The following is a 26003-nucleotide window of genomic DNA, read 5'->3' as shown; positions in this document are numbered from 1 at the left end:
TGTTGCCTTGTTGCAAAGAATGTTAGTCATTGCAGGGTTTTGTGTGTGTGTGTGTGTACTTGTATTCCACATAGACAATGAGAGGTAAAAGCAGTTCTTTGTTGTAGCTTTTTGACTTCTGGAGCTAAGGTCTGGAAGAAGGGGAGCCTACAATCTATCTGAAAGAGTTTAACCTTAGCCTGAGATATAGTGGTGAAGGTACAGAGAAAAGAGACATGTAGGGAAATTGATTAAAGAAATGCTGAAGTTTCGCTAAAGAGTAAGTGTCAGGGAAGAAGCCTGGTGGCACAACTGTTAAGCACTTGGCTACTAACCAAAAGAGTACTGGTTAAAATCCACTTAGTGGCTCTGTGGGAGAAAGACCTGGCAATCTGCTCTTGTAAAGGTTACAGCCTGGAAAACCCTATGAGAAAGTTCTACTCTGTCACATGGGGCCACTACAAGTTGAAATTGACTTGATGGCACCCAAGAACAACAAGAATCAAGAAGGATGTAATAGGAAACTTGATAGCACTGAGCATTTATCTTTGAATTTTTGTAGAATTTATAGGATTTAGGGCAGAAATAGAATGAGATAATTTATATATGTGACAATGTCCTACAAGCAACGTTTAAGATAAGACCAGAACTCAATGATCCTATAGCTATAGAAAGCATGTGGCCCTAAGGAAGACAGGAAGGAGAGCTTCACGACCCCAGTAGGAGTCACCCCTACTTCTTGGTTTTAATTCCCATTTTTGCAAGCCTGCAGCCTCTTTGGCACTGTTCTGATTTTTTGCTAGATGACTGAAATTAATGAATCCAGTTGCAAAAATTAGAAACTCATAGAGGGGCATGTTTTGTATCCGTTAGCCTGGCTCTGAACGCGTGTCAAATCATCATTGATTGGTGACGTCCTATACCTGGGAGGGAGAGTCAGATTCCTTCTGCCTGGCTTTGGCTGAGGGTTCTGGCTTTTCTCTTTGTGATAACAGTGTGGCAGAAACCTTGAGGCTCGGCGGCCACTGGCCCTGATCCTCCTCTTGCTCCTCTTGCCAGAGGCCCTTTCTTCTCTCTGGGGTCCTGGGGGAGTTAGGAACCAGTGACCCTTTTGTGGGGTTTGGCAGCCCATCTGAGGGCTTCCTTTCCTGAGACAGAGCGTGTGGGGCTCTTGCAAAGACTTGTATCTGTCTAGGAATGTAATGACCTTTCCGGTTTGGAAGCCAGTCAAAGAGTGCTTTGGGAGGAGCAGCCTTTCAGGACTTAATGAAGTGCGCTCTTTAGCAGGGAGATGTAGAATTTTGTGGAACAGAGAGAAACTTTAGAAGTGATCATTTGGTGTGCTGGGTGGATTTTAAACAGCCAAACTCTTTTGGAGTATATTCTGGATCATAATTTCTGTTTGAGAGGAGATTTTCTTCCTCTGATATTTGCCTGTTTCAGTAGAGACAAGTACATTAAACCCTTAGCACCTATAATAAGTGCTTGTCTCAGGGATGGCATATAAAAGATGTTGAGTAAATTTTAACTGAAATGAAAGATTAAATAAAATAAAGTACTAAATACCCAGATCCCCAGAGCCAAATGCCAGACTACCCCTTTTGGAGCTCTGTTTACTTTTCCCCTTCCCTTCTCACCAACTCCCTCACAATCTGTACAACTTCCTTATCTTATGGAATTTCTCTAAACTTAGAACCAGGATTTCTTCCTATCTTACTTTTATTATGGGAGATCAATGCCAGGAGCTTTGAAAGCTTAGCTTTTTAATATGAATTTCTTTCTCCTTAAGTACTTTTCCTTCCTTAGCTGAATGTTTTTTCTTCTAACTAAACTAACACTCTGAAGTTATTGAATCAACATTAATTGATGATGTAACATATATCAGCGAATTCCCCAGGTGCTCCTTGGAAATTATGTGGGCAGTTCTACTCTGTCTTATAGAGTCGCTATGAGTCGGAATCGACTCGACAGCAGTGGGTTTGGTTTTGGTTTTTTATAGACATGATGTGGAAACCCCGGTGGTATAATCCACCAGGCGTTCCTTGGAAACTATGGGGCAGTTCTACTCTGTCCTATAGGGTCGCTATGAGTCAGAATTGACTCAATGGCGATGGGTTTGGTTTTTGGTTATAGACATGATTCAGAACAGCAGTTGTTTAAATTTGGCAGAAGTTATGGTTTCCTAACTTTTAGGAATTCTGGAAAATATTCTTTGCCTTTTGTTTTTAGAAAGTCAAAGCTTCCTAAAACTACAACAATAACAAATATGCTAAGCTCCCTGACTATTACTTTGTGGATTTAAGAAGAAAAAAAAAAAGAAAGATGATTTCTTTCTGTTAGAGAACTAAAAGAAAGGCTGTATAGTATTTTGCTTTTCTTGAAAAGCATACTAATACCTGAATTCCTTTGTCCTATAAGCAAAACCTCAAAACTATACTTTGAAATTAAACACTGAAAGGAAAAATTAAAATGAGAGAAGAGCTTGAGCAACATATGGGGAAGGACTCAGGACGGAGCAAAATGTAGGACATATTCCTTTTCTTTCCTGTCTTCTACTTAGTAAAATGAGATGATCTTCTCTGTGCCTAATTTTGTCTGTCTAGCAAAATGGGAAAGCAATAGTACTTACTAGTATATAATGTTTCTGAGAGTCACGTTATTTATGAAGTGAGTACCCATTGCCTTCAAGTTGATTCTGACTCATAGTGAGCCCACAGGAGAGAGTGGAACTGCCCCATAGGGTTTCCAAGGAGCAGCTGGTGGATTTGAACTGTGGACATTTTGGTTAACAGCCGAGCTCTTAACCATTGTGCAACCAGGGCTTCATGAAGTAAATAGTATTTTTAAAGTACTTCTCCAGTTGCCTACTAAGTTGTAAATGGAGAAGGATTTAGAGCAGGAGGTATTATCAGATTCCTGAATATAACATCCTTTTAAGATGTTATATATCAATAGATATTATGGAAAAAAAAAAGATAACTAGACGTAGGTAAAGACAGAAAGTGTTCTGTTGAAGATCTGAGAGTAAATTGAACTATAAGAGTGATTCTATCAGAGCCTGAGTGTTGAGTTTGTGGATAATTAAGGCTCCTGATTTCTCTTTCCTGGTCTGCTTAGGCTCCTGCAGTGTTTATTAACATTCACAAACCACCTCTGTGAAGCCTCCCTGCCCCCAGCCCCAAGGTCTTGGGCACACACCCTCCTCTGTGGCCTCTACCACCTTGTCCAATAGCACTCTTATAATTCCAACCATGGCTGTTTCTCTCTCCTAAACTGTGAGACTTCTCTGGTCAGAGCCTCCCTGCCTGTTGCTCCTTTGTCTAGTTCTTAGTAGGCACCTGGCTTTTGGAATTAATATACAAGTGAACAAATGAATAGAGTTTACGAACATGAAAACAGCTAACATGATATAAGGCAAAATGAGGTGAATCGCAGCTAAAAACACCCACGAGGTATTATAAGTGGTAAGAAAGAAGAAATAATTCTACAGGGAATCACAAAACACCTCAAAGAAACAGCATTTGAGGACTTACTAGGATTTCTAGGCACAGGGAAACATGAGCAAGAGTATGGAAGCATGAAAATACATGGTACAAATGTGGAATATTAAACAATCCGATGAAGTTGTGGTGTAACTAAGCCTGGAAGAGAGTTTGGGGCCAGATTACAGATCACCTTGAAGTTACTGTTTGTTACCAGCTCAAAGAGGTTTGAAAAAGAGAAATCTGAAACCTTAAAAAACATTTTTTAAAAAATTTTATTGTGGTAAAATATGTACAACAAAAAGCTTGCCATTTTAACCATTATTACATGTACAATTAAGTGACCATTATCCATTTCTAAAAGTTTAGCATCACTACAAACAGAAACTCAGTACCCCTTCAGTAATAACTTCTATTCCCTCGTTCCCTAAGCCCCTGGTAACCTTTTGTCTCCGTGCATTTGCCTGCTCCAGATCATATAGGTAGGACTATGCAGTATTTGTCCTTTTGTGTCTGACTTATTCACTCAGCATGGTATTTTACGACATGATTGTCCATGTTTAGCATGTATCAGAACTTAGTTTCTATTTATGTGAATAATATTCCATTGTTTATGTATATACCATGTTTTGTTTATCCATTCTTCTGGTGATGGACACTTGGGTTTTCATCTTTCGGCTATTACGAATAATACTGCAGTGAATATTGGTGTGCAAGTATTTGTTGAGTCCCTGCTTTCCAGTCTCTTGGGTATATACCTAGAAGTGAAACTGCTGGGCTATAGTAATTCTATGTTTAACTTTTAGAGGAACCACCAAACTATTTTCCATGGTGGTGCATGTATTTTAATTTTTTAACCTCTGTGTTATCTATGCATATTTCAGCTATTAATCCAGACTGGTTAAAGATGAGTTTAACAATAAGTAATATAAAATTACATTTGCAACAGAAGAGGAAATTTAAAAGAATATTTTAATCATAAAAAGTGGAAAGTGCTCATTTTCAGGTACTCATTGTAGTTCTCCAAGTTATTTTTATATAAATAATTATGATTTTTATGAGAAATACAATGAGTACCTGAGAAGGGAGAAAATCCTTTCCACTTTTTATGATGCTTTGTGCACATTCCATTTTGTTTGTTTGCTTGCTTTTTAAGGGTGTTTCTAACTGGTGTTCTCATTTTTTTTTCCCCTCAGCTGAACACTTTCCAGGCAGTTTTGGTATCTGATGAGTCTGATACTTACGCCCTCTTTCTTTATCCTGCCAATGGCCTTCAATTCTTTGGAACTCGCCCCAAAGAGTCTTACAATGTTCAGCTCGAGCTCCCAGCCCGGGTGGGCTTCTGCCGAGGGGAAGCTGATGATTTGAAGAGAGAAGGACCATATTTCAGCTTGACCAGCACTGAACAGTCTGTAAAAAATCTCTACCAGTAAGTAACCTAGGACTTAAACCCACTCCTATTTGAATGTCAGGACCTTTAGAAGCTACTCAATGTTGAGTGTCCACAAGACCGTTAAGTAATATATCTTGGTAGCTTCTAAGCAAGGCCCCAGATCAAAACCAGAAATTAGACTCTAGGAGGATCAAGGTCACCAAAATTTTTTATTTTTCCTGTCCTATTGGGGTATAGGTACCAGAAACAAAACAGTGTGTGTGTATTTACAAAGCCACTGTGGCATACTATGAAAAACATTGTTCCTGGAACCACATGAAATATCCAGTAACATAACTGCCTAGATTGAGGTTTTCCAGGTTAGTCATTTCACGGGAGGATGCAGTGTGATTTAGTCTTTTGGACTGATACATGTTAAAAATTAAGTTAAAAGTAATGTAATTTGGAAAAGAAAAACAAACAAAAGTAACAACAGATTGGTATATTTTTAGACGTCTCGAGATTTCTCTATGACTTCATTACCTGAAATTATACTGATTGTTTTTCCATGAACCCGTTGCTGTCGAGTCAATGCCGACTCATAGCGACCCTATAGGACAGAGTAGAACTGCCCCATAGAGTTTCCAAGGAGCGCCTGGTAGATTTGAACTGCCAACATTTAGGTTAGCAGGCGTAGCACTTAGCTACTATGCCACCAGCATGAGGTAGCCAGAATTGAAGACATTCCTCAGTCCCATCAATGGCTTACTTGCTGGTGCAACAATAATCCCTGCCCCTTTTTGTCAGGCCAGCTGGTGCCAGTAGGTAGGTTAGCATCTGTTGATATTTATTGATTTCAGGAGGGTTTTTTCTTTATGTTTTGCTTTTATGCCTTTCCTGAATACTGGTCCGGAAGCTAGACAGAACACATTGGTTACTTCCTTGCCTCCCTTAACTACTTCTCAGTTTCAGTAAATCATTCCCGAACTCCTTACAACTTTGTATACCATTTGCTCTGCTCTGCTCTGCTCAACTACCAGACAGGGTCACTTCAGCCCAGTCCAGGTACTCAGAGCTGACATTTATTCAGAGCTTACTATTTGCCAGGTATTGTGCTAAACACTTACTTAAATCTCACAAGAATATTATATTAATTAAATCTCAGAAGAATATTATCTTAATTAAATCTCAAGAATTCTAGGAGGTAAGTACAACTATTTTCTCTGTTTTACAAATGAGTTTAGGGAAGTTAAGTAAATTGCATATAATCTCAAAGTTATTAAGTGGCAAGGCCAACATTCAAGTACCAGTCTGGAGCTCTGAACTCCTTTGCTTTGCCTCCTGTTTAATTTTTATTTTTAGAGAACCTCTGCTGAATCCTTGTCACCTTTCCCATTCTTATAACCCACATTGGGTATCTTTAGGCCTCATCTAGGCTACCTGTTATCTTAGTCTGGACTCTAGAGCAAACTTAGTTCCTTGCTTACTCTCCCTTGGTTCTACCCTCTTCTTTTACTCTGGAGACCTCACACAGACAGATGGATCAATAATTACAGAGCACTGGAGTAAGCGCTAACATCTGCAGAGGTACAGGAAACAGCAGGGTCCAAAAAGCCTGTGGGGAAAAGCAGTTGTATTCCTTAAAAGCAGCCATGAAGGCCTCTAAGAACAATCACATACCCACACAGAGCACTTCCAATTACCCTCTCCATACATTTCCTCCATTTTTAGCTTTGATGCCTCCCAGAAGTCTCGTAATTACTCTGTGAGAGCTGAATAAGATATAGGGCCAAAGTGACTGATGAAGGGATTTTTCTATTGTGTAATCCATGCTTAATATAAAAAGTAAAGTAAAAACAATACAGAATAATGTGATATAAAAGTAAAAATTACCCGTTATAACTACTTCAAGTGATAACCAGTGTTAACGATTCTTCCAGATTTTTTAGGCATATGCAAAAAAAAAAATTTTTTTAACCAAAATGGTGTTTTTACTATATGTGTGGCATTTTCCCACATAACACTTATTATGGGCATCTTTCAGTCAGATATCTATGTAATCATTTAAGTGTGCAAAAAAAAAAATTATTAAGACAATAATGATGAATGTTTTTGTAAGCCTAAAACATTCTGATTTTTTCCTGTTATAAATAATGCTGCAGTAAACAGTGTAATGCACATTGCTCACGTCTCATTTCTCCTAAAAATAAATTCCTAAAAGCTGAATTGCTGAGACAAAGGATATATTCAATTCAACGTTTTAATGCATATTAACAAATTGACCTTCAGAAATGCTCATCGACTTACTTCCTCACCATTAATTTAGAGCTGTAATTGATAGTGTCTCTTACCCTAAAATTTTTTTTTTTCTTACCCTACCAAATTTTATCTCTTTTAATATTTGCCAGTCTGATAGATATAAAATGTTCACATTTCCACTTTAATTGCTTTGGTTACTAGTAAAACTGAAAACCTTTTAATATGTTTCAGAACCATTTATATATCTGTCTTTGTTACTTGTCTGTCCATCTGCTCTGCTATTTGCTATTGGGGTGTTTAGAAAGAGCTTTTATAAATATGAAAAAATATAGTAGGGATATTAACTCTCTGCTCATGCTGTGAATATTTTCACCTAGTCATTATCAAATTTATTTATGATTTAGAAGTTGGTAAGTTTAGGCTCATCAAAGTTTTTGATCTTTTCCATTATGATTTCGGGCCTTGGTGTCATTCTCAGAAAGGCCTTTTCTATCTCAAAATTACACAGATGTTCCTCAGTATAGTCTTTTGTTTTACTTTTCATCATTTAAATTTTTAAAAATACACAGAAGTTTAGGGAGACCAATGCCCATCACTAGATTTACATATGTCAACATTTTGCCATATTCATCTTTTCTATTGCTCAAAGGTTTTAAAATAATTCACAAACATCACTGTATTTTACTCCTAAATACTTCAGCATACATCTCTGAAGACTAAAGACATTTTCCTATTCAATGTGCTTTTTCTTTCCCTCAAACTTTCTTGAAAAGTATAAGCTCAAAAGTCATAAATTGTGTAAATCATAGTATGTTTGTCATAATTTTTTTCTGCAAGCTTAAATATGAATGTACATATTTGCATTTTTTGAGTTTATGCTTTTCTATCTCCTGGAAGAGAAGACAGTAGTTACTCTGTGCTTATTACATGCAGGGCTTATTATGTGCAGGGCTCTGTGCTAGGTGTTTTATGTGTGTTTTCTCATTTTACCCTCCAGCAAGGAAAGTGTTGTCATTCCATTTTGTAGTCATATTCTCTTTTCTCAGAAGTAAATTCTTTCTATCATTAAGCTTTCCAAATGCCTTTGGATTTTAGAATAATCTCAGCTTGGTTACTTATTGCACACAATGGCAAAAGCCAGGATATCAATTTATGTTTAATTAGATTATTTTATTTAGCTTTTATCTGCCATAATTTGTATTTCCCTACTCTCTGAAGCTTATTTACAGTTTTTTATTTCTAACTTCAAGTAAAAATTTCACAGCTGCAACATGTCTAATGTGATAATAAACTCAATATTCTCAGATGTTCAGGATTTTCTCTTCTCTGCCCTAGTTTTCTCTATTTGCTTGCCAGAACACACCAACATTAATTTTTGTGAACTTAGCAAGTATACGTAGCGTATTGCGCAAAGGATCATGGTTTTGCTTTCTGTGCTCCACTTTCCCTAAATTAACTACAGCGGCGGGAGCAGCAGCAGCAGCAACACTAACAACAACACATACGTACACATACGAATACAAGAAAGAAAAAGAGACATTCGCAGAATTGTATTGGAAAATATTATTTCTATAGAAATCCATATTAACAGGACAAATCCTTACCTAAATGAGCAAAAGTCTCTTGTTTTTTATACAGTTCAATGAATTTATTGTCTGTTCCCTCACTGACTGACTTTTGAGCGTGTGAGACTTTGAGCATATTTTGGATATAACCAGAGGAGTAGTAAAGTGGTGTACTCAAGCTTCCCAAGCTCTTATTTGTTCCAGTTTTTTTTCTCATTTTTAGAAATCTTACATGTAATTTTTCTATTCAGAACGTATCACTGATTCTATAAGAATGGGTCATTGGGAGATTTGGAAGACTGAGTAAAGAACATATTCATCTCTAGTGGAGAAAACAAGTGAGCTCTCTGGTTCCAGATGTCTCTGGAAAGACCTCTTGTTTGTGACCCCTGTCATTTTGATTAGACTACTTACTTTCCCCTTAACTTTGTTCTGCATTTGCTCAAAATTTTCTAGGCTTGGGCATTTTATTTCTTTGAATTTTTTCACCAATTCACCTTTCTGTGTGAATTAGTTAGCTGGTTAGCCCATGGAAATAAACAGTGAAATGTATTTAACATTCCATAAGATAATGGTAATTCAGATGCTGAATGACCATAGTGCATTGGTTTTTCCACATAATACACTATAAATGTTTAGAGCACGGGCTTTGGTATTAGAGCTGAATTCACATCCAGTCCTGTTGCCGTCAAGTCGATTCTGACTCATGGTGACCTTACAGATCAGAGTAAAACTCCTCCGTAGAGTTTTCAAGGCTGTGATCTTTCAGAAACAGATTGCCACATCGTTCTCTCATGGAGCAGCTGGTGTGTTCGAACCACCGACCTTTCGGTTAGCAGCCGAGTGCTTTAACCACTATGCCACCAGTGCTTCCTGAATTCATGCCCAGATTCTGCCAGTCATTAGTTGTGTGACTTAAAAAGATTAGTTAACCTCTCTAAAGCTATCTTCTCCTTTATAAATTTGGGTATAATAAGTGTCCCTATCTTGCAGAGTGAATTGAAGAATGTTAAGCACTTGGCACATAACTATCTCTCAAAAGCAAATGGTAGTTATATTGTTTAAGTGTTTGGGAAAGATTTTTAAGCATTAGTTTTCTTGAGTCTGTTATAAGTTTTCAAAGAAGTAAAAGAAGAATAAAATATTCCCGTGTTGTCTATTTGTTTTCACATAGCCAGATTTTAGGTAAAACATTTGGATTGTTGAGCAAATTTTTAACTTGATAATCTTAGCATTTTGTGGGCACACAGCCTTTGAAATAGAATGTTACACAAAAGATAGCTTACATCAAAATGCCAACATAATCCTTTTAGTTATCATTGAGTCCACTTTTATTTGGTTTTATACACCAGTAAAAACCCTGAATCTGATCTTAATTGTCTTTCAGTTTTAAAATAAATTGCTTACCCTGTAGAAAGGTGGGTGAATGGACACTTTTGTTACAATGACCTGTTCCCTTTTTATTTAGACTAAGCAACCTGGGGATTTCTGGAGTGTGGGCTTTTCATATTGGCAGCACTTCCCCATTGGACAATGTCAGACCAGCAACACTTGGAGGGGACCTTTCCAAAGCCCACTCCTTGGCTTCTCTGGAACATTCCTTCAGCCACACTGCAGCTCTGGAAAGTGACTATACTGAAGACAATCTGGATTATTATGATGAGAATGAAGAGGAAGCTGAATATCCCCCTAGTGAACCAGAGGAGGCAGGGAATGGCCATGGCTCTGTTGATGTTTCCTTCCCCGTGAAAGTTGATTCAAGGCCTTCAGGAGGTGATGTCTCTCCACCAAACTCTGATCTGGCCGCCCTTTTGCCACATCCAACACCTAGTGATTGGCCATTCTACCCTGAAACAGAATCCGCTACCTGGGATCCTCAAACTAAAGAGGGGAAGATAGGTACTCCAGGTTTAAATGGTCGAGTTGAGGCTTCTGAACAGATAGAGACCAGAAGCTCAGCTCCACCAGAGACAGACAGAGATTCACTGGATCCCCCCCAGAAAGCCCTACCCTACGCTGAAAATGAACACCTCCAGCCCTACCCTGATGGGGGGGTGGTACCTTCAGAAACGGATGTTCCTGCAGCTCGTCCTGGAGAAGTTGTTCCTCCACATTACCCCTTGCCAGATCACACTGCACCTCGGAGTAGCAGGAGGTTTGTGGTAGGAGTGGAAGACAACATCAGTTCCAACACTGAGGGTAAGTGGTTTAGAACACTGGGTGCTGAAAATTCATTTTTAAGCTGCTTATTTTATATAGTCAGAATTCTTCTCTCAAGTGGGTAGGTGAAAAGTTTAGCAAAAAAGAATATTGGAACTGATCTTTAAACCCTGTGTTTCAAGAGATATAGCAAATTTCCTTTGCCAAACAAATCTTGGCAGGCATGTTTTGAATCTCTTGACTATTAATAAATTTTTTTTTAATGGCTTTCATGAAGTGAGTGGGGAAGAAATGGGTTGCTTGCGCCAGCTAAGTTCTCAAGAGTAATGAAGTATTTCAGTCTTGAAAGGTAAACTTCGTATACTATGACAGTAATGGAGGGCTTAGTGCTTTAGTTTTAAGTGGCTAGTTGTGTCTGCTCAGATGAACATGCCAGATTCTTACTCTGTTATGGGGCAATCCATGGCTATAGGGATACATTTTTTGGTGCGTGGGAGTGGAGAGCCAATGGGGAAAGAAAAGAACTAAACACCTGTGTCTGTTGTCATTTCTGGTTCATGGCTGTGCAGCTGTGGTATTCACGTCCCTGGAGCCCTGTCCTCATTTCCTGACTCACTGGAGTGAGAGGCGAGGAGTGAAATGCCGAGGGGATGCCATATCAAGCAGTGGTTAATTAATCCAGACACGGAGCCCATGTTGCCTGCCTTCTTTTCCTTGTTGAGCTTTGTTATGTCAGCTCTCTCTTCCCAATCAGGGATATAAAAACGTGAATGAAAAATTGACCATAGATTCATTCCATCTGCTCCAGTGACTGCTCATCTGACCTGTGACAGCAGGAAAGGGGTCAGAGGTGAAAGTGGTCTTTAGAACCTCCACTTTTTTTTTTTTTAAACCATTTCTGTTTCTCAAGCCTTTTGTGGGAAAAACATGTTGATCTAACAAAGAGAGACTCCTAGGTTCTGCTGCTGTGCTACAGACTTTACTTGGAAATGTGCTTATTTCAGGAAGGAAGAAAATATTTTGTGACTAATGGTATCATGTAATGATTAAAATGAGAGCCTTGATATCACACTTAGGTTTAAATTCTGGCTGTCACACTAGCTAGGTGACCTGAGGCAGCTTATGTAGCCCCCAGCCCTCTGATTTTTTATAAATTTATTGGGAGGATTGAATGAGATAGCGTATGTGATGTTAGATTCATGTCTGCACTAACCAGACCAGTTGCTGTCAAGTCTATTCCAACTCATGGCAACTCCATGTGTGTCAGAGCGCTGACCCCATGTGTGCTCCACAGGGTTTTCAATGGCTGATTTTTCAGAAGCAGATCACCAGGCCTTTCTTCTGAGGCAACTCTGGGTAGATTCAAACCTCCAACCTTTTGGTTAACAGCCAAGCGCCTTAACCACTTGCACTACCCAGGTACTAGTTGGTTCTTAATAAATGGAGGCTGCTGTTACTAATTTTAGAAGATTTACAACGGTGGGAATAGGAGTTGGCGTGAGTGGAGAGTGAAGAATGTGCTTACTAGATAGTTCTGACTTAATTCATGACTCAGGCCAACGTTTCTGTACAGTTGTAGATGTGATTCTATTGGAAGACGTCAGAACCTTCTGATCCCTCTGACAATCTCCTGAATTTTCAGTATGAACCCCCTATAGCTGAAGAAATGTTAAAGCTGAGTATCAAAAAATTTCAGTAAAAGGGATCTTGAGGTAATACCGCATTCCTGAATGGCCTTTTCATTTGTGGGTTTTAGTTTCCTGCCCTGGGAAGAACTTGGGAATAATAAAAAGCAGATCCATGGAGTCATTTATTAATGAGTTGAGAAGGGGCTCCATGCACTGCTTTGAGCTGTGAGAGGTTGAGGCCACTGGATTAATGGCAGCGGAGGCTTGAGGAATTGGCCATAGAGAAGAACAGAAAGTGGCGGCTATAACCCTTGTGGAACATGAAATGCGGTATTTATCAGCTGCTGGATGGAGTCTAGTACTGAAATCTTGGAAATGAAAAGATACATATTAAAAGGCTGGTTAAGATACTGAGACATTTAGGGAAAAAAATTAACTAGAAGAAATCTTTGAACCTTGAATAAAAAATAATTAGCAAGCATCATATTAGAGAGCGGAGAGAGAAAACATAAAGGTAAGCCCCTATTTTTAGCTCAATCTTTAAGGAGACTACATGAAATATAGAATGATGCAATAGGTAAATAATTTTTGGATGGGGGGCAGTGACCCTTTTTTCAAACAAAACACTGGAACTTTGGTAGGTAAAAAAAAAAATTTTTTTTTTTTTTGGTAGGTACACCAGGTAAAAACACACTCACTCTGGGGAAGTTGGTGGGGGAGGGGTGGCAGAGACTCACACCGAGCTATGCCCACTTACTGACTGGCCAGTGAGACATTCTAACTGGCTTTTTCTACTGGTGGAGTAGAGAAAGTGTGAGTTTTGGCATTAGATGGACTTGGGCTCAATTCCCAGATCTGCTGTGTGGTTTTGAGCAAGATATATACTCTGTTTGACCCTCCTTTTCCTCAACTATAAAATGGAGATAATCCAGACCACATTAAGCTGTTGGGAGAGTTAAAATGAGATATACTAGTATGGAGAGCACTATGCCCAATAAATCTTCATTTCCCCTGCAAGCTTTGTAGTAGTCATCTTGCTAAACCAAGACATTAAGGTAAGATTCAGTCAAAGGCCCAGAAAGTATCCCGGCCCTCTCTTTTTATTTTATTTTTAATTAGGAAGTCTTTTTGTAGACCTTTCTCTTGGTTCAGAAGTCTGTGTTCTTTTCAGATCATGTCTTCAAAAAAAGCCAAACCACTTGCCGTCAAGTCAATTCCGACTCATGGCGACCCTATAGGACAGAGTAGAGCTGCCCCATAGGGTTTCCAAGGAGCAGCTAACCAAAAGGTCTGAGTCAAGGGAGGGGAAAAGTGGGGAAATATCTTTCTGGAGGGGAGTGACATGAGTGGAGAAAAAGAGAGAGACACACACAGAGGAGAGGGTGAAGAGGTGGCAGCCAGAGAGGGCTTCAGCTGACTAGGACCAGGGACGGCCTGTGTTGTAAGTAGCAAGGAATGAGGTTGACTTACAGGAAACTTACATGTTCTTAAGCCTATTGAGTTGATGCTGTAGGAAGCTTAATTTAACCTCAGTCTACATGATGACTTAGAAATGGGGCAGGGAGGTAGGCGGCTGGCATTCAGGACTCCTTAGGCAGTCACATCACACTCCATTTGGGGATCCTAATGTTTCTACTGTGTTGGCAGTTGTGCTGGGAAAGCCCAGGCTGTGAACAGGGATTTCCCTGTGGCTTCCAGTCCAACTCCTTCCTCAGGAAGGGCCACAGGAGTGTGTTGCTCACAGGGCTTCTTCCCTGGGATGAATGTGAGCAGGCTCTCCCACCCCGTGCAGTCCTCCAGGTGTGGAAGCACCAACCCTGGGTGCTCTTTCAGGTTGCTGAGTGTGTGGATTGGGGGGGCTCCCCATGCCTGTGAAGACACCCACACGGGGAGACACCTTGCTGGTAGGTGGCCGAGCTCCTTCATCAGAAGTGGAAAGACTTGTTAGTGTCGTGACAGCAGATGTAAACCACCACCCCAGGGTCCTAGTCATGTTGCCTAACCAGCATCACCATGCACCACACACACATAAAAAATAAATAACTGTGGAAATGGGAGGAAAAAACATACAACTGTTGTTAATTTGAAATTTGGTCGTGGTTTCTGTTTTTTTTTTTTTTTTTCTTGCTAACCTTACCATTCTTACCCTTCCTGGGAGGTAGCAAGACTTAGAAAAATCTGTCCTGCAGTGAAAATGTTGGTTCTTTTTCTCTTTTATGTTTTTATTTTTATTGTGGTAAATGTATGTGTAATACAACATTCGACATTTCAGCAGTCTTCACATGTATAGTCCAGTGACATTAATTGTGTTCATCATGTTGTTCTTGGCCCTTTTCTTGATGTCACAGTAAAAAATTGTTTTAAAAGTCACTGCAGCTACCATGGGAGCATGTGGAGAAAACGACTCCCCCGCCCCATGTACAAAGCCCTCTGACCCCCTTTGTGTTCACACAGTAAGCTCAGTCTACAACATGGAGTCTGCCCACTTCCCACTTGGTGGGGTGAGAGCCCTCAGTGAAGGAGGGCAGGCAGGCCAAGGGCGGAAGACAAGTGCTTAAGTGTTTCTGGAAAAATGAAGATTGAAGAATGGGTCAGAAAAAGTGCAGAGAAGATTTCCATCTTTGTTAAAAACTCCCAGTTAGGGTAAGCCTTAAGAACTTTGGCAGTGCCTTTCCTTTTTTTCTTTTGCATAGCCCCACCTCATTTTTCTTCTTATTAAGCATATGAGAAGAGTAAAACAAAAAAAGGAAAAAACAAGATTTTTTAAGTCCTCGTGTTAAGGTTCCTTTAACCCATTGCATTGATTCAGACTCATAGTGACCCTATAGGACAAAGTAGAACTGCCCCATAGGGTTTCCAAGGGGCAGTTGGTGGATTTGAACTGCCAACCTTTTGGTTAGCAGCTGAGCTCTTAACCACTGCACCACTGCGGCTCCAACCTTAACTAATCTGTTAAGAAGTGAACTCCATCAAAGACTGGCCAGTCTCTGCTTACTGCTGTAACCCAGAGATGGCAGCCAACTTGTCTTTTTATCACTTTGACTCTCCATGACAGGTGCTCCTTGGCGGAGAGTGGGCCCCCAGTGAATCAAGCAGTCTGCCCCGTGTGGGTAAGGATAGGGGAGGGTAGGCTATGAGATAGAAGCTGTGATTCTCAAAGTGTAGGCTCTAATCCACTTGTATCTAACTCACCTGGGACCCTTTGTTAAAAACTCTAATTTCCTTGCTCTGCCTCAACTGTCTGAACCAGGATCTGCATTTTTATTGAGGTCGTTTGGTGATTTGATGCCCACTGAACTTAAGAACTGCTAGAATAATGGGAAGAGCATGGGATTTAGAGCTAGAAGATCACTTAATCTCCATGGGCCTCAGTTTTCTCATCTCTAAAATGGAGATGATACCTCCTTACCAGAACAGGAAAAAAAGTTGTGAAAGTACATTTGAGAACTATGATATAAAGGGGCATACAAATGAGCCTTGGGAAAGAAAAAAAAAAAAAAAAAAGCCCTTTTGTCTTTGCATTTGCTCATTGCACATTCTATCCAGCTGGGACCCAGACATTGACTCTGAGCCTTCAAGTAGGTCAGCATCTTTGGATCTAACTGCAAATCCCACAAGAATTTGAGAAGTCACATTGAGACAGAGTTCTGGCTTTTCTTGCTCTGGAAAGATAGCTGCGTGTGAGATGACATTTCTAGCTTCTATTCTCTCCCTTCACCAGGGAAGGTACTTGGCTTCTGGGTTACCTCCACAAACTGATCTTCCTGTTGCATTCTTGTGAATGTAGTCCTAAATAAGCTATCAACACTGAGCTCCACTTCTCAGATGGCCAGAAATAAATGCGAGAGCAGCCCCTGAAATCCTACCCACCCCAGGAACTGATAATTGATCATGTTAAATTCATTAACTACCTTAGTGAGCAATCTCTAGCTCAGAAATGAGAGGCTGTGAACATTTTGAGTACCAAGATCAACATCAGTGGGCATAAGAATCACATAGAAAGTTGCTAAAATGCAGATTCCTGGGATCCACTCATAAAGAGCTAGAGTTGGTAGGCCTAAGGGAGGCCCTTGAGATTTGCATTTTAATAGGCATCCCAGGTAATTCAGTTTCAATGGTCACTGGAATCCTGGGAAGAAATGCAGCTCTGCCTCTGAAGGGTTGCATGGTGCCATTCTGGGGGTCTAAGTCGCTGTCAGAGCTGGGGTGGAACTTCCTTGCTACCTTGCAGCTGTTACCAGAACACCTAATCTTCCCCAGACTTGCTCCTCCATGGTCTTTCCTATCTCAGTAAATGGCAGCTCCACCCTTCCAGTTTCCACACCAAAAAATGTGAACGTCATCCTGGGCTCTTCTCTCACACCTCATGTTGGATCATCAGCAAACTGTTTTCTCCACCTTCAAAATATTTCAGGCCTGGTCTCTTCTCATCCTCTCTACCACCACTTCTTACTACCAAGGACCATCTCTTTCCTATTTACTGTACGTCAGGTCATGTCTCTCTTTTTTTTAAAACCGTCTAGCAGCTTCCCATCTCACCCATGCTAAAAGCAAAATCCTTACTATGACTTACAAGGCTGTATGTGAGCTGGCCAGACCCTCCTCTCTGGCCTTCTCTACTCTACTGTCCTCCAGCCCCCCATCCCCCGTCATTCCTCCCACAAGCCAGGCATGCCCTGCCTCCCTGACACAGTGCACTGCTTCCCGGAACCTGTGACTCATTTCATTACCTCCTTCAGGCCTCCGTCCAAAGGTCATCTGCTCCCGGAGGTCCTCCCTGACCACTCTATTTAAGAGAGCAAAGTGCACCTGCCCCTCCACCCTTACCTTTCTTCTTTGTTCTTAATATCATTCTCCATACTGAATAACGTACTTGTTTATTGACTGCTGAGGAGCCCTGGTGGCACAGCGGTTAAGAGCTCAGCTGCTAACCAAAAGGTTGGCAGTTTGAATCCATCAGACGCTTCTTGGAAACCCTATGGGGCATTTCTACTCTGTCCTATAGGGTCGCTATGAGTCAGAATCAACTTGATGGCATTTTTTTTTTTTAATTTGCCCAGAAGAATTCAACATCAGGACAGGACTTTTTCTCTCTTTCACTCCTTGCTCCTAGACCAGTGCCAGCTCCATAGTGAGCTGCCAATAAATATCTGTTGAATTATTGAATGAGTGAAAGAAAATTGGCAGGGGCATTTACCTCTCACCTGACAAGCTGCCTTGAAAGTGTTAAGTGTGCAAATCCATGTGTGCACCTGTGTGTGGAGAAGGGGGGTGGGCAGTGGAGGGTGGAAGAGGGATTATAAAGTGAGCCTTAAATTCCTCCTGATTAGGTGAGAACTGACCTTTTTTCCTTATCTATTGCTGGAAGAGTGAGTTCCTCCCAGAGAATGCAATTTCCTCAAAACTGTTACCTCAACTTATAGGCCAGCTTACCAATAGCTATTTAACCCATCGTAAAACTACAGTTTCAGCCTCATAATAGCCTTTCATGGGAGCTCAACCATGATTTATTAATTTTTTTTTGTAGAAAAATGCAGTCTGCATTCCACTTGTAAATGTTTTCACAAGTTGCATTTGTAAGTTGCCAGCTGCATTGCTGTGTCTCTATCATAGAAAGCCATGGCTTCTTGTTTTTTAGTTAAATTAACCTAATTCTCCATATCTTTTTTTTTTTTTTATGGTCTCTCCTGCATTCCAAGTCTCTCCCTGCTTCATAGTCCACTCTGAGAATAGGAATCAGGTCAAAGAACGTGCTTTCACAAAATAACTGAAATAGAGTAAATACAATACAAATCCATCATTTCTTTAATGTGGGGGGCAGAATAGTGTGTAGGTTTTTGGTTTTATTTTTACCTGAATATCCTAAAAATAATAACCTTTAGACCAGCATCAAATTGCCTTTTTATCTTGGTGCTTAGATGTACTTTAAGAGAAATGTGATTTCGGGTAATGCAGACGTGAGAAAGGGGGTGTCATCCCACTTTGGGAGACGAGGAGGCCAAGGCAGACATAGTTTCTGCAAAGACTGAGTCTTACAGCCTTACTCCCTTGTGTTCTGAGTTCTGAGGGGCAGCTGATGGTGGTGAACACAGTCAGGAGTGTGTGAGCCCCCTGAGCTGCTCTTCTGAGCTGGAGAAGTCCAAGGTCTTGACACACCCAAGTTACATTGATTTCTTTTCATTCAAAATGTCCCCCTGTCCTTTTCTCAAAGTAATGAATAATAAGTGGTATATAATTTTCTCCATAGCAATAGCCATGTTTTTTTTAATCATTTCTACCTTTTTTTTCTGCCTTGAGTTTTGCCATTTCCTGTTTAAAAATGTTCAACATTTTGCCTAATTTTCTATTTTTATCAAAATGGAACTTCTCAGTCAAGTCATCAAGACCTTATACCAAATCTTCAGTTGACTTTATTTACAGTTTCCTAATCAGATATTCCACTGGTTGGAGTCAAGTTGTTATCTGTTTGTCCTGCCAACCCTCCACTTGCTACTTCTTCAGGGGTCAGTACAAGCAGCAGTAAAGCACTGTTCAAAGCTAATGCTACTGTACTACTCTCACTTCTTCTGACCTGTGCTTTTTGAACCTGCTGTGATATCCTACTGAATAATCTCTACTGTCTTCTACCACTAAGCCTGACTTAGGAAGTATGACTCAAATCTTGCTTGCTGAACCCATTTTGACTCAATGCGAACACCTAATCAGTTCCTTCGCTTAGCTGTCATGATCTAGATACTTGGGGTCCAAAGACCAAAGGGGAGGTAGTTGGGTACAGGGGTTAAGAACATGGATTCTGCAGCCATACTTCATGGGTTCAAATCCCAACATCAGACAAGTCACTTCAACCCTTTGTGTCTCAGTTTTTTTAATCTACAAAACAGAAATAAAAATAGTTCCTTCTTCCTAGGCTGTTGTGCAATTTAAAAGAGTGAACTGTAAAGCTCTTAGAATACTATCTGCCATATATTAAGCATCTAAAAAAAAAAAAACCATCTATCTGCCATATATTAAGTGTTAGTTTTTATTTTCACTTGCTGATACAAAGCCTTCTACTGGCTGCATCATTACAGATATGCTGCTGTATCTTCCCCATTAGCTTGTTTGCTTTCTGTTCTCCCCTGGAATACTGGGTGAATATTGATCTTTTAATTTCTTCTATCCCCTCTCATTTCCTTCTTTCAAAGCTAGACATGGAACTACCACTTAGCTTTTCCTAAGAATAGGGTATCTTTCATCCTCAGAGCTGGCACTTGACACTAGTCAGTGTTTAACACTAGGATTCTGTGCCATCCCTGAGTCATCAGCATGCTCCTGGAGTCAGTCTCCAACCAACTCCAGCTCCTGGGGACCAGGAGGCAGAGGTGTGTGCTGCCACTTTGCCACCTTGTGGCCATGCTTGGGATTCTCATTCCCCAGTATCCTGGGAGAAAGCCCCCTCTGCCACCCCTGACCACTTACCATGCCTGACCCCCTTGACCATTTCCTTTGTGGACAATGACCTTTGCTCCAATTCTCTTGCAGTGCAAATGGCCCCTTTTTTCTTTTTTAAATGGGCAAAGTGAGAGATTGAAGGAACAGCTACTAAAGCCTACACTGGTCCACCATGGCTGCCTAGAAACATGTAACTCTGGCCTAGACCTCTATACTAACCCCCGCCCCCCAAAAAAACCAAGCCCAGTGCCATCAAGTCGATTCTGACTCATAGTGACCCTATACTACTGTAAAGAAGTTCTTCTTTGCCACAGTCATAATGAATCCTTTTCTTTAAGGTGTATATCTGCTCTTTAAGGCTCTTTTTCCCTCTCAGGAAAAAAATTTTTTTTTTTTTTTTTTTTTTTCTGGTAGCTATAGCCCATGCTTTTAAGTTTTATGTAAGAGAAAAATTGTTAAACACGAAAACCACATTTGACAGTTTCTCTTTGGCCTTCCTTTCAGGATGTCATTACTATTTGGTTGAACCGTATAAAATTGCAAATATTTAACCATTTTGATATGTGAAACTGGCAGTTTCATACAGTTCAACCTAACATATACTTACTGGTTTGCTTTCATTTTGCTGCACTCAAACCACAGCAGTCCAGTCTCCTCTGAGTTCACCGACTTTGCAATGAGACCCATACGGGAGCAGTAAGCAGTACTTCTTGTCAGAAGACAAAGCGATTTAGTTCCCCTGGGTTGAATGTTATTCCTGTCTCTTAAACATCAAAACCTATTTGTTTATTGCAAATCTAAACTGATTTTATGGAGCAGATGCTGTGTCTATGAGGAAGCTTGGCTGCTGCAATGCTGGAATCACTTTGTTCTTTTAATGCATGTTTGTTTTATTTTTCAGTCTTCACGTATAACGCTGCCAACAAGGAAACCTGCGAACAAAACCACAGGCAGTGCTCCCAGCATGCCTTCTGCACTGACTACACCACCGGCTTCTGCTGCCACTGCCAGACCAGGTTTTACGGAAACGGGAAGTACTGTCTGCCAGAAGGTGATTGGTGCAGGCTCCATGGGGGTCGAGGGTTGCTCTGTGTATATTCCTGCTGCCTGCTCATTTCTAGCTACCTCTGTGAGCTCTGCTGTGTCAGTTATGCGCCACCGCTGCTTGAGTCAAAGAGCTAGCAACTCATAGGTGCTCAATAAAAAATGTTTGCAGAATGAACATATTTGGGCTCATTTCCAATTTGAGGGTTATTCAGAAATTTTTTCTCCTTTTTCTCCAGCTCATTAGAGCCAAAGTTGGGGGAAGAGAGGGAGGATGGAAGAAAACACAGACCTGTCTGTTTCTTAGATGAATAGTTGGTTGGTTTGGGAACTGGTTAAAATGACTTTCGAAGGAGTGGGTTTGGGGAGTTGTCAGTGGAATTATTTTACTTGTGTGCTCCCACCCTCAGCCTGGGTGAAGGCCAAGGATGACTGTAATTGCTGTCGTTCAGGTGCACCTCAGCGAGTCAATGGAAAAGTGAGCGGCCACCTCCGCGTGGGCCATACGCCTGTGCACTTCACGGACGTGGACCTGCACGCTTACATTGTGGGCAATGACGGCAGAGCCTACACCGCCATCAGCCACATCCCACAGCCCGCGGCCCAGGCTCTGCTCCCCCTCACACCCATTGGAGGCCTCTTTGGCTGGCTCTTTGCTTTAGAAAAACCAGGTTCAGAGAATGGCTTCAGCATCACAGGTAAGTAGAGAGTCTGGGAGTCTAGGGGGGTGGTATTCAGCATTGCTTCAGCGGTGATGCTCCTTGGGGCTGGACCTTGGGATTTATACAGTGAAGGACGCTTGCTGTTTAATGTTCTAGAGCCATGGGTGCATAGTTTTCTGACTGGAGTAGGAAGAGATGGTTTGGCCTTGCACGACTGACTTTTGACTGACAGTGATTTCTTCTAAATGTTCTCCAAGCTGCTCTGAGAAATAGGATGATTCCTTCTGGAGCATTTGTGTCCATTCCAATTCATTGAAGCTTACTTATTGGTCAGGCTTTGCTTGAGTTACTATGCACAGATCTGTCAAACAGGGATGTAAAAACTATAATTTTAAGGCGCCTGGAAGAGTTAAGTACTCGGCTGCTAAACAAAACGTTGGCGATTCAAACCAGGGCTTCGAGTCAGTTCACTCTGATTGAACCCCTACTGAGAATTTACATTTCTACCCCAGATATGCTGAATCAGAATCTACATTTTAACAAGATCCTCAGGTGCTTCTCAGACTTGATCCCTACTGGTGGTTCTCAGAATTGATCCCTAATTAGCAGCATTAGCATCACCTGGGAACTTGTTAGAAATGCAAGTTCTCAACAGGGGTTCAAACTGGAATGAACCAGTTCAAAACCCTGGTTCAAACCCACCAGCCACCTCCAAGGAGAAAGATTTGGCAATCTGCTTCCATAGAGATCACAGCCTTGGAAACCCTATGGGGGAAGTTGTGACTGTGTCCTATAGGGTCACTGTGTCAGCATCGACTCAACAGCAATGGGTTTAAAGAGAGATGATTTTCTTTATGGGAAAGAGGGTGGCTTTCTTCCCTCCCCATCCCCAGGTCCCTCCTGTCTCTGAGAGAGCAACATCTCTCAGACTTTAAGCTGCACACACATCACCTGGAGGTCTTGTTGAAATGCAGATTTTGATTCACTAGGCCCCAGATGGGGTCTTTCAGTGTGCATTTTCAACAAGCTCCCAAGAGATACTGTTGCTGCTGGTCCAAGGACCACTCTTTGATAGCAAGTATGTATAGGATACTTTTGGATTTCTTCAGCTTCCCACCTGAAAAGCTTGTTTTCTGGTAGATTTATCTTTATTGCACATGAAATAAAGTGCTGTGAGAATCGTTCTTCCCCACCTCCAGTGGCGGTGCTCCAGAGCGATTCATCGGATCTCGGCTTTAGTCGAGGTCTGATTAAAATCTGGGTTCAAAAGTAAATAGATAAAATATAGTACACCCAGTTAAATTTGCATTTTAGCTAAACAACAAATAATTTTTAGTATCAGTATGCCCCAAATATTGCATGGGATATACTTATACTAAAAATCTTTTGTTTGTCTAAGATTCAAATTTAACTGATGTCATGTTTTTTTTCAAAACTATATATGGCAACCTTACTTCTCACGGGAAAAAAAGTGCCTACAAAGAGATGTCGTATGAGGCAAGATAAAACCACACGCTTTAATAACATTTCTTGGAAATTTATGGACTCAGCAGTTCAGTGTATTTAGTCTTGAATAGCAGATAACCTCTTAGGCATCATCTCTAATAACAGCAGAAATTGGAAGGAGAAAATGTCAACTGGTAATTGTGTAAGCAAGGCCACTTTTCATCCCTTTGTTCTGAATTTTTTTCCTCTCCCAGGTGCAACCTTTACCCATGACATGGAAGTTACCTTCTACCCAGGAGAGGAGAAGGTTCACATCACTCAAACTGCTGAGGGACTTGACCCAGAGAACTATTTGAGTGTTAAGACCAACATTCAAGGCCAGGTGCCTTACATCCCAGCAAATTTCACAGCCCACATTGCTCCCTACAAGGAGCTTTACCACTACTCTGACTCAGGTATGTTGTAACCAGTGTTTTCATCTGTAAAATGGGGATGGTAATATCTCAAAAGCTTGTCCTGAGGATTAAATGAATTCATACATGGAATATCTTTAGAACAGAGTGTAGCACATAATATGAGCTCAATATTGCTTTCATTATTTTTGTTCTCCTTATTGTTACTGGAGACCTGGTGGCACAGTGGTTGAGTGCTTGGGTGCTAAAAAGGTTGGCAGTTTGACTCCACCAACTGCTCCTTGGAAACCCTGTGGAGCAGCTCTACTCTGTACCATAGGGTCGCTATGAGTCGAAATCGATTTGATGTCAATGGGTTTGTTTTTTTCCTTGGTTTATTGTTATTATCAAATATAGTATAAATGAGCAGAGTTCTGGCTGCTATACACAGGAGTATCAATGTCCCTACCCAGTACTTTCAAATAGTAATCATAACATTGTTTATGGAGATGGGTAGGAATTGTATCATTGTAAACACTTTTTTAACAATCATGATGCCTGGGGCATGGAAAAATATTGATTATTAGACTTTATACTTGTCCTGTAACCCTGCTTTCGCTGATAGCTTCAGCCTGCTTTAAAATAACAGAAAGGATACTGCACAGTGTTGTAAAATTAATATTGGGTTTGGAGTCAGAAAATAGGACTTCATATCTTGGATGTGCCATTTAAAATCTGTGGAAAGGTCACTTAACATCTGAAAACCTATTTCCACATCTTGGGAATGGTAATAACACCTTTTCTGACTCCCTTACATGGCTGATAATATGTGTAAAATCTGATGCATTCTGTGAAACACTGCCCGAGTGAAAGATACTGACTCAACCTGCTGCTGTCTCGCACGGTGGTTTGGTTTGAGTTGTGCCTTCCCTTCTGGTTCCTGCTTCTCCTGAACTGTGAGTGCTGGAAGCCAGACAGGAGAGGGAGGGGAGAGAACAGGAAGCTGAGTCTCAGACTGCGCACACAACAGCTGATGACCAGATAACTTAGACTGGGCTCTGGACTCACCAACTCAGATTGAAAGGACCCTTTCCTTTCCTTGGAAATCTTCAGACCTACTTAAGTGAAAGGCGGTGGAAGCTATGTGCAATATAGAGATGGATTAGTTAAAAACTTGAGGTCTAGAGTCAGGCAGACTTGATTTCCCGCTCCACCACCTACCAGCCTCACAAGCTTGGGCTAGTTATTTGACCTCTGTAAACCTCTGCCCACGGGATGGTAGTGCCTACTTCACGGGGCTGTTGTGAGGATTAAAGGAGGAGATGCATACAGAGCACTTGGTGTGGCTGACACATAGTAACATTTATTCTTTGCTTATGATTACAGCAACAATTGCAGTACCTCCTCCCTGTCAGTTCTTTGGCTTTGTATCCACTCAGGTTCTAGGGATTGCCTTGTGAGTAAGTATTCCATATAAACTCAGGGAGTTCACGAGGGTACCTGCTCCAGCAATTAGTTGAAAATGTAATTAGAAAGTAAAACATTCTTATTTCTCATAGTTAAAAGGTCACACAATAAGCTGTTGTGTGTGTGGAATTGCTAAAGGTCAAGATATACAGTGAGACCAACATAAATGCATAATTGTCATTATTTAGCATTAAGATCTAAGAATGAATCTCAGGAGATTGGAACACTTATACACTGTTGGTGGGAATGTAAAATGGTACAACCACTTTGGAAATTGATTTGGCACTTCTTTAAAAAGCAAGAAATAGAACTACCATGCGATCCAGCAGTCCCACTCCTTGGAATATATCCTAGAGAAATAAGAGCCTTTACGCGAACAGGTGTATGCACACCCATGTTTATTGCAGCACTGTTTACAATAGCAAAAAGATGGAAGCAACCAAGGTGTCCACTGACGGATGGATGGATAAATAAATTATGGTATATTCACACAATGGAATACTACGCATTGATAAAGAACAGTGAGGAACCTGTGAAACATTTCATAACATGGAGGAACCTGGAAGGCATTATGCTGAGTGAAATTAGTCAGTTGCAAAAGGACAAATATTATATAAGACCACTATTATAAGAACTTGAGAAATAGTTTAAACTGAGAAGAAAACATTCTTTTGTGGTTATGAGAGGTGACAGGGAGGGAAGGTAGAAGAGAGGTATTCACTAATTAGTAGATAAGAACTACTTTAGGTGAAGGGAAAGACAGCACACAATACAGGGGAGGTAAGCACAACTGGACTAAACCAAAAGCAAAGCAGTGTCCTGAATAAACTGAATACTTCGAAGGTCAGCAAAGCAGGGGCAGGGGTTTGGGGACCATGGTTTCAGGGGACATCTAAGTCAACTGGCATAATAAAATCTATTAAGAAAACATTCTGCATTCCACCTTGGAGAGTGGCATCTGGGATCTTAAACACTAGCAAGCAGCCATCTAAGATGCATCAGTTGGTCTCTACCCACCTGGATCAAAGGAGAATGAAGAACACCAAGGACACAAGGCAATTACAAGCCCAAGAGACAGAAAGGGCTACGTGAACCAGAGACTACATCATCCTGAGA

General features: G+C 40.8%; 1 protein-coding gene across 3 annotated transcripts in view; it reads left to right on the top strand.

The window, feature by feature from the left end:
- NID2 (nidogen 2) overlaps nucleotides 1-26003 on the top strand; it is an 80423-nt gene that overhangs the window by 14031 nt on the left and 40389 nt on the right. For all 3 annotated transcript variants that reach the window (XM_064292475.1, XM_064292476.1, XM_064292474.1), the window contains exons 3-7: nucleotides 4658-4890; nucleotides 10126-10856; nucleotides 20778-20927; nucleotides 21373-21618; nucleotides 23283-23483. In XM_064292475.1, coding sequence (XP_064148545.1) covers nucleotides 4658-4890; nucleotides 10126-10856; nucleotides 20778-20927; nucleotides 21373-21618; nucleotides 23283-23483 — 1561 coding nt within the window. The remainder of the gene's footprint in view (nucleotides 1-4657; nucleotides 4891-10125; nucleotides 10857-20777; nucleotides 20928-21372; nucleotides 21619-23282; nucleotides 23484-26003) is intronic.

The sequence above is a fragment of the Loxodonta africana genome, chromosome 10 (genome assembly GCF_030014295.1).
Source record: "Loxodonta africana isolate mLoxAfr1 chromosome 10, mLoxAfr1.hap2, whole genome shotgun sequence".
In the NCBI taxonomy this organism is placed as follows: Eukaryota; Metazoa; Chordata; class Mammalia; order Proboscidea; family Elephantidae; genus Loxodonta; species Loxodonta africana.
This window is presented reverse-complemented; position numbering and strand designations above follow the sequence as displayed.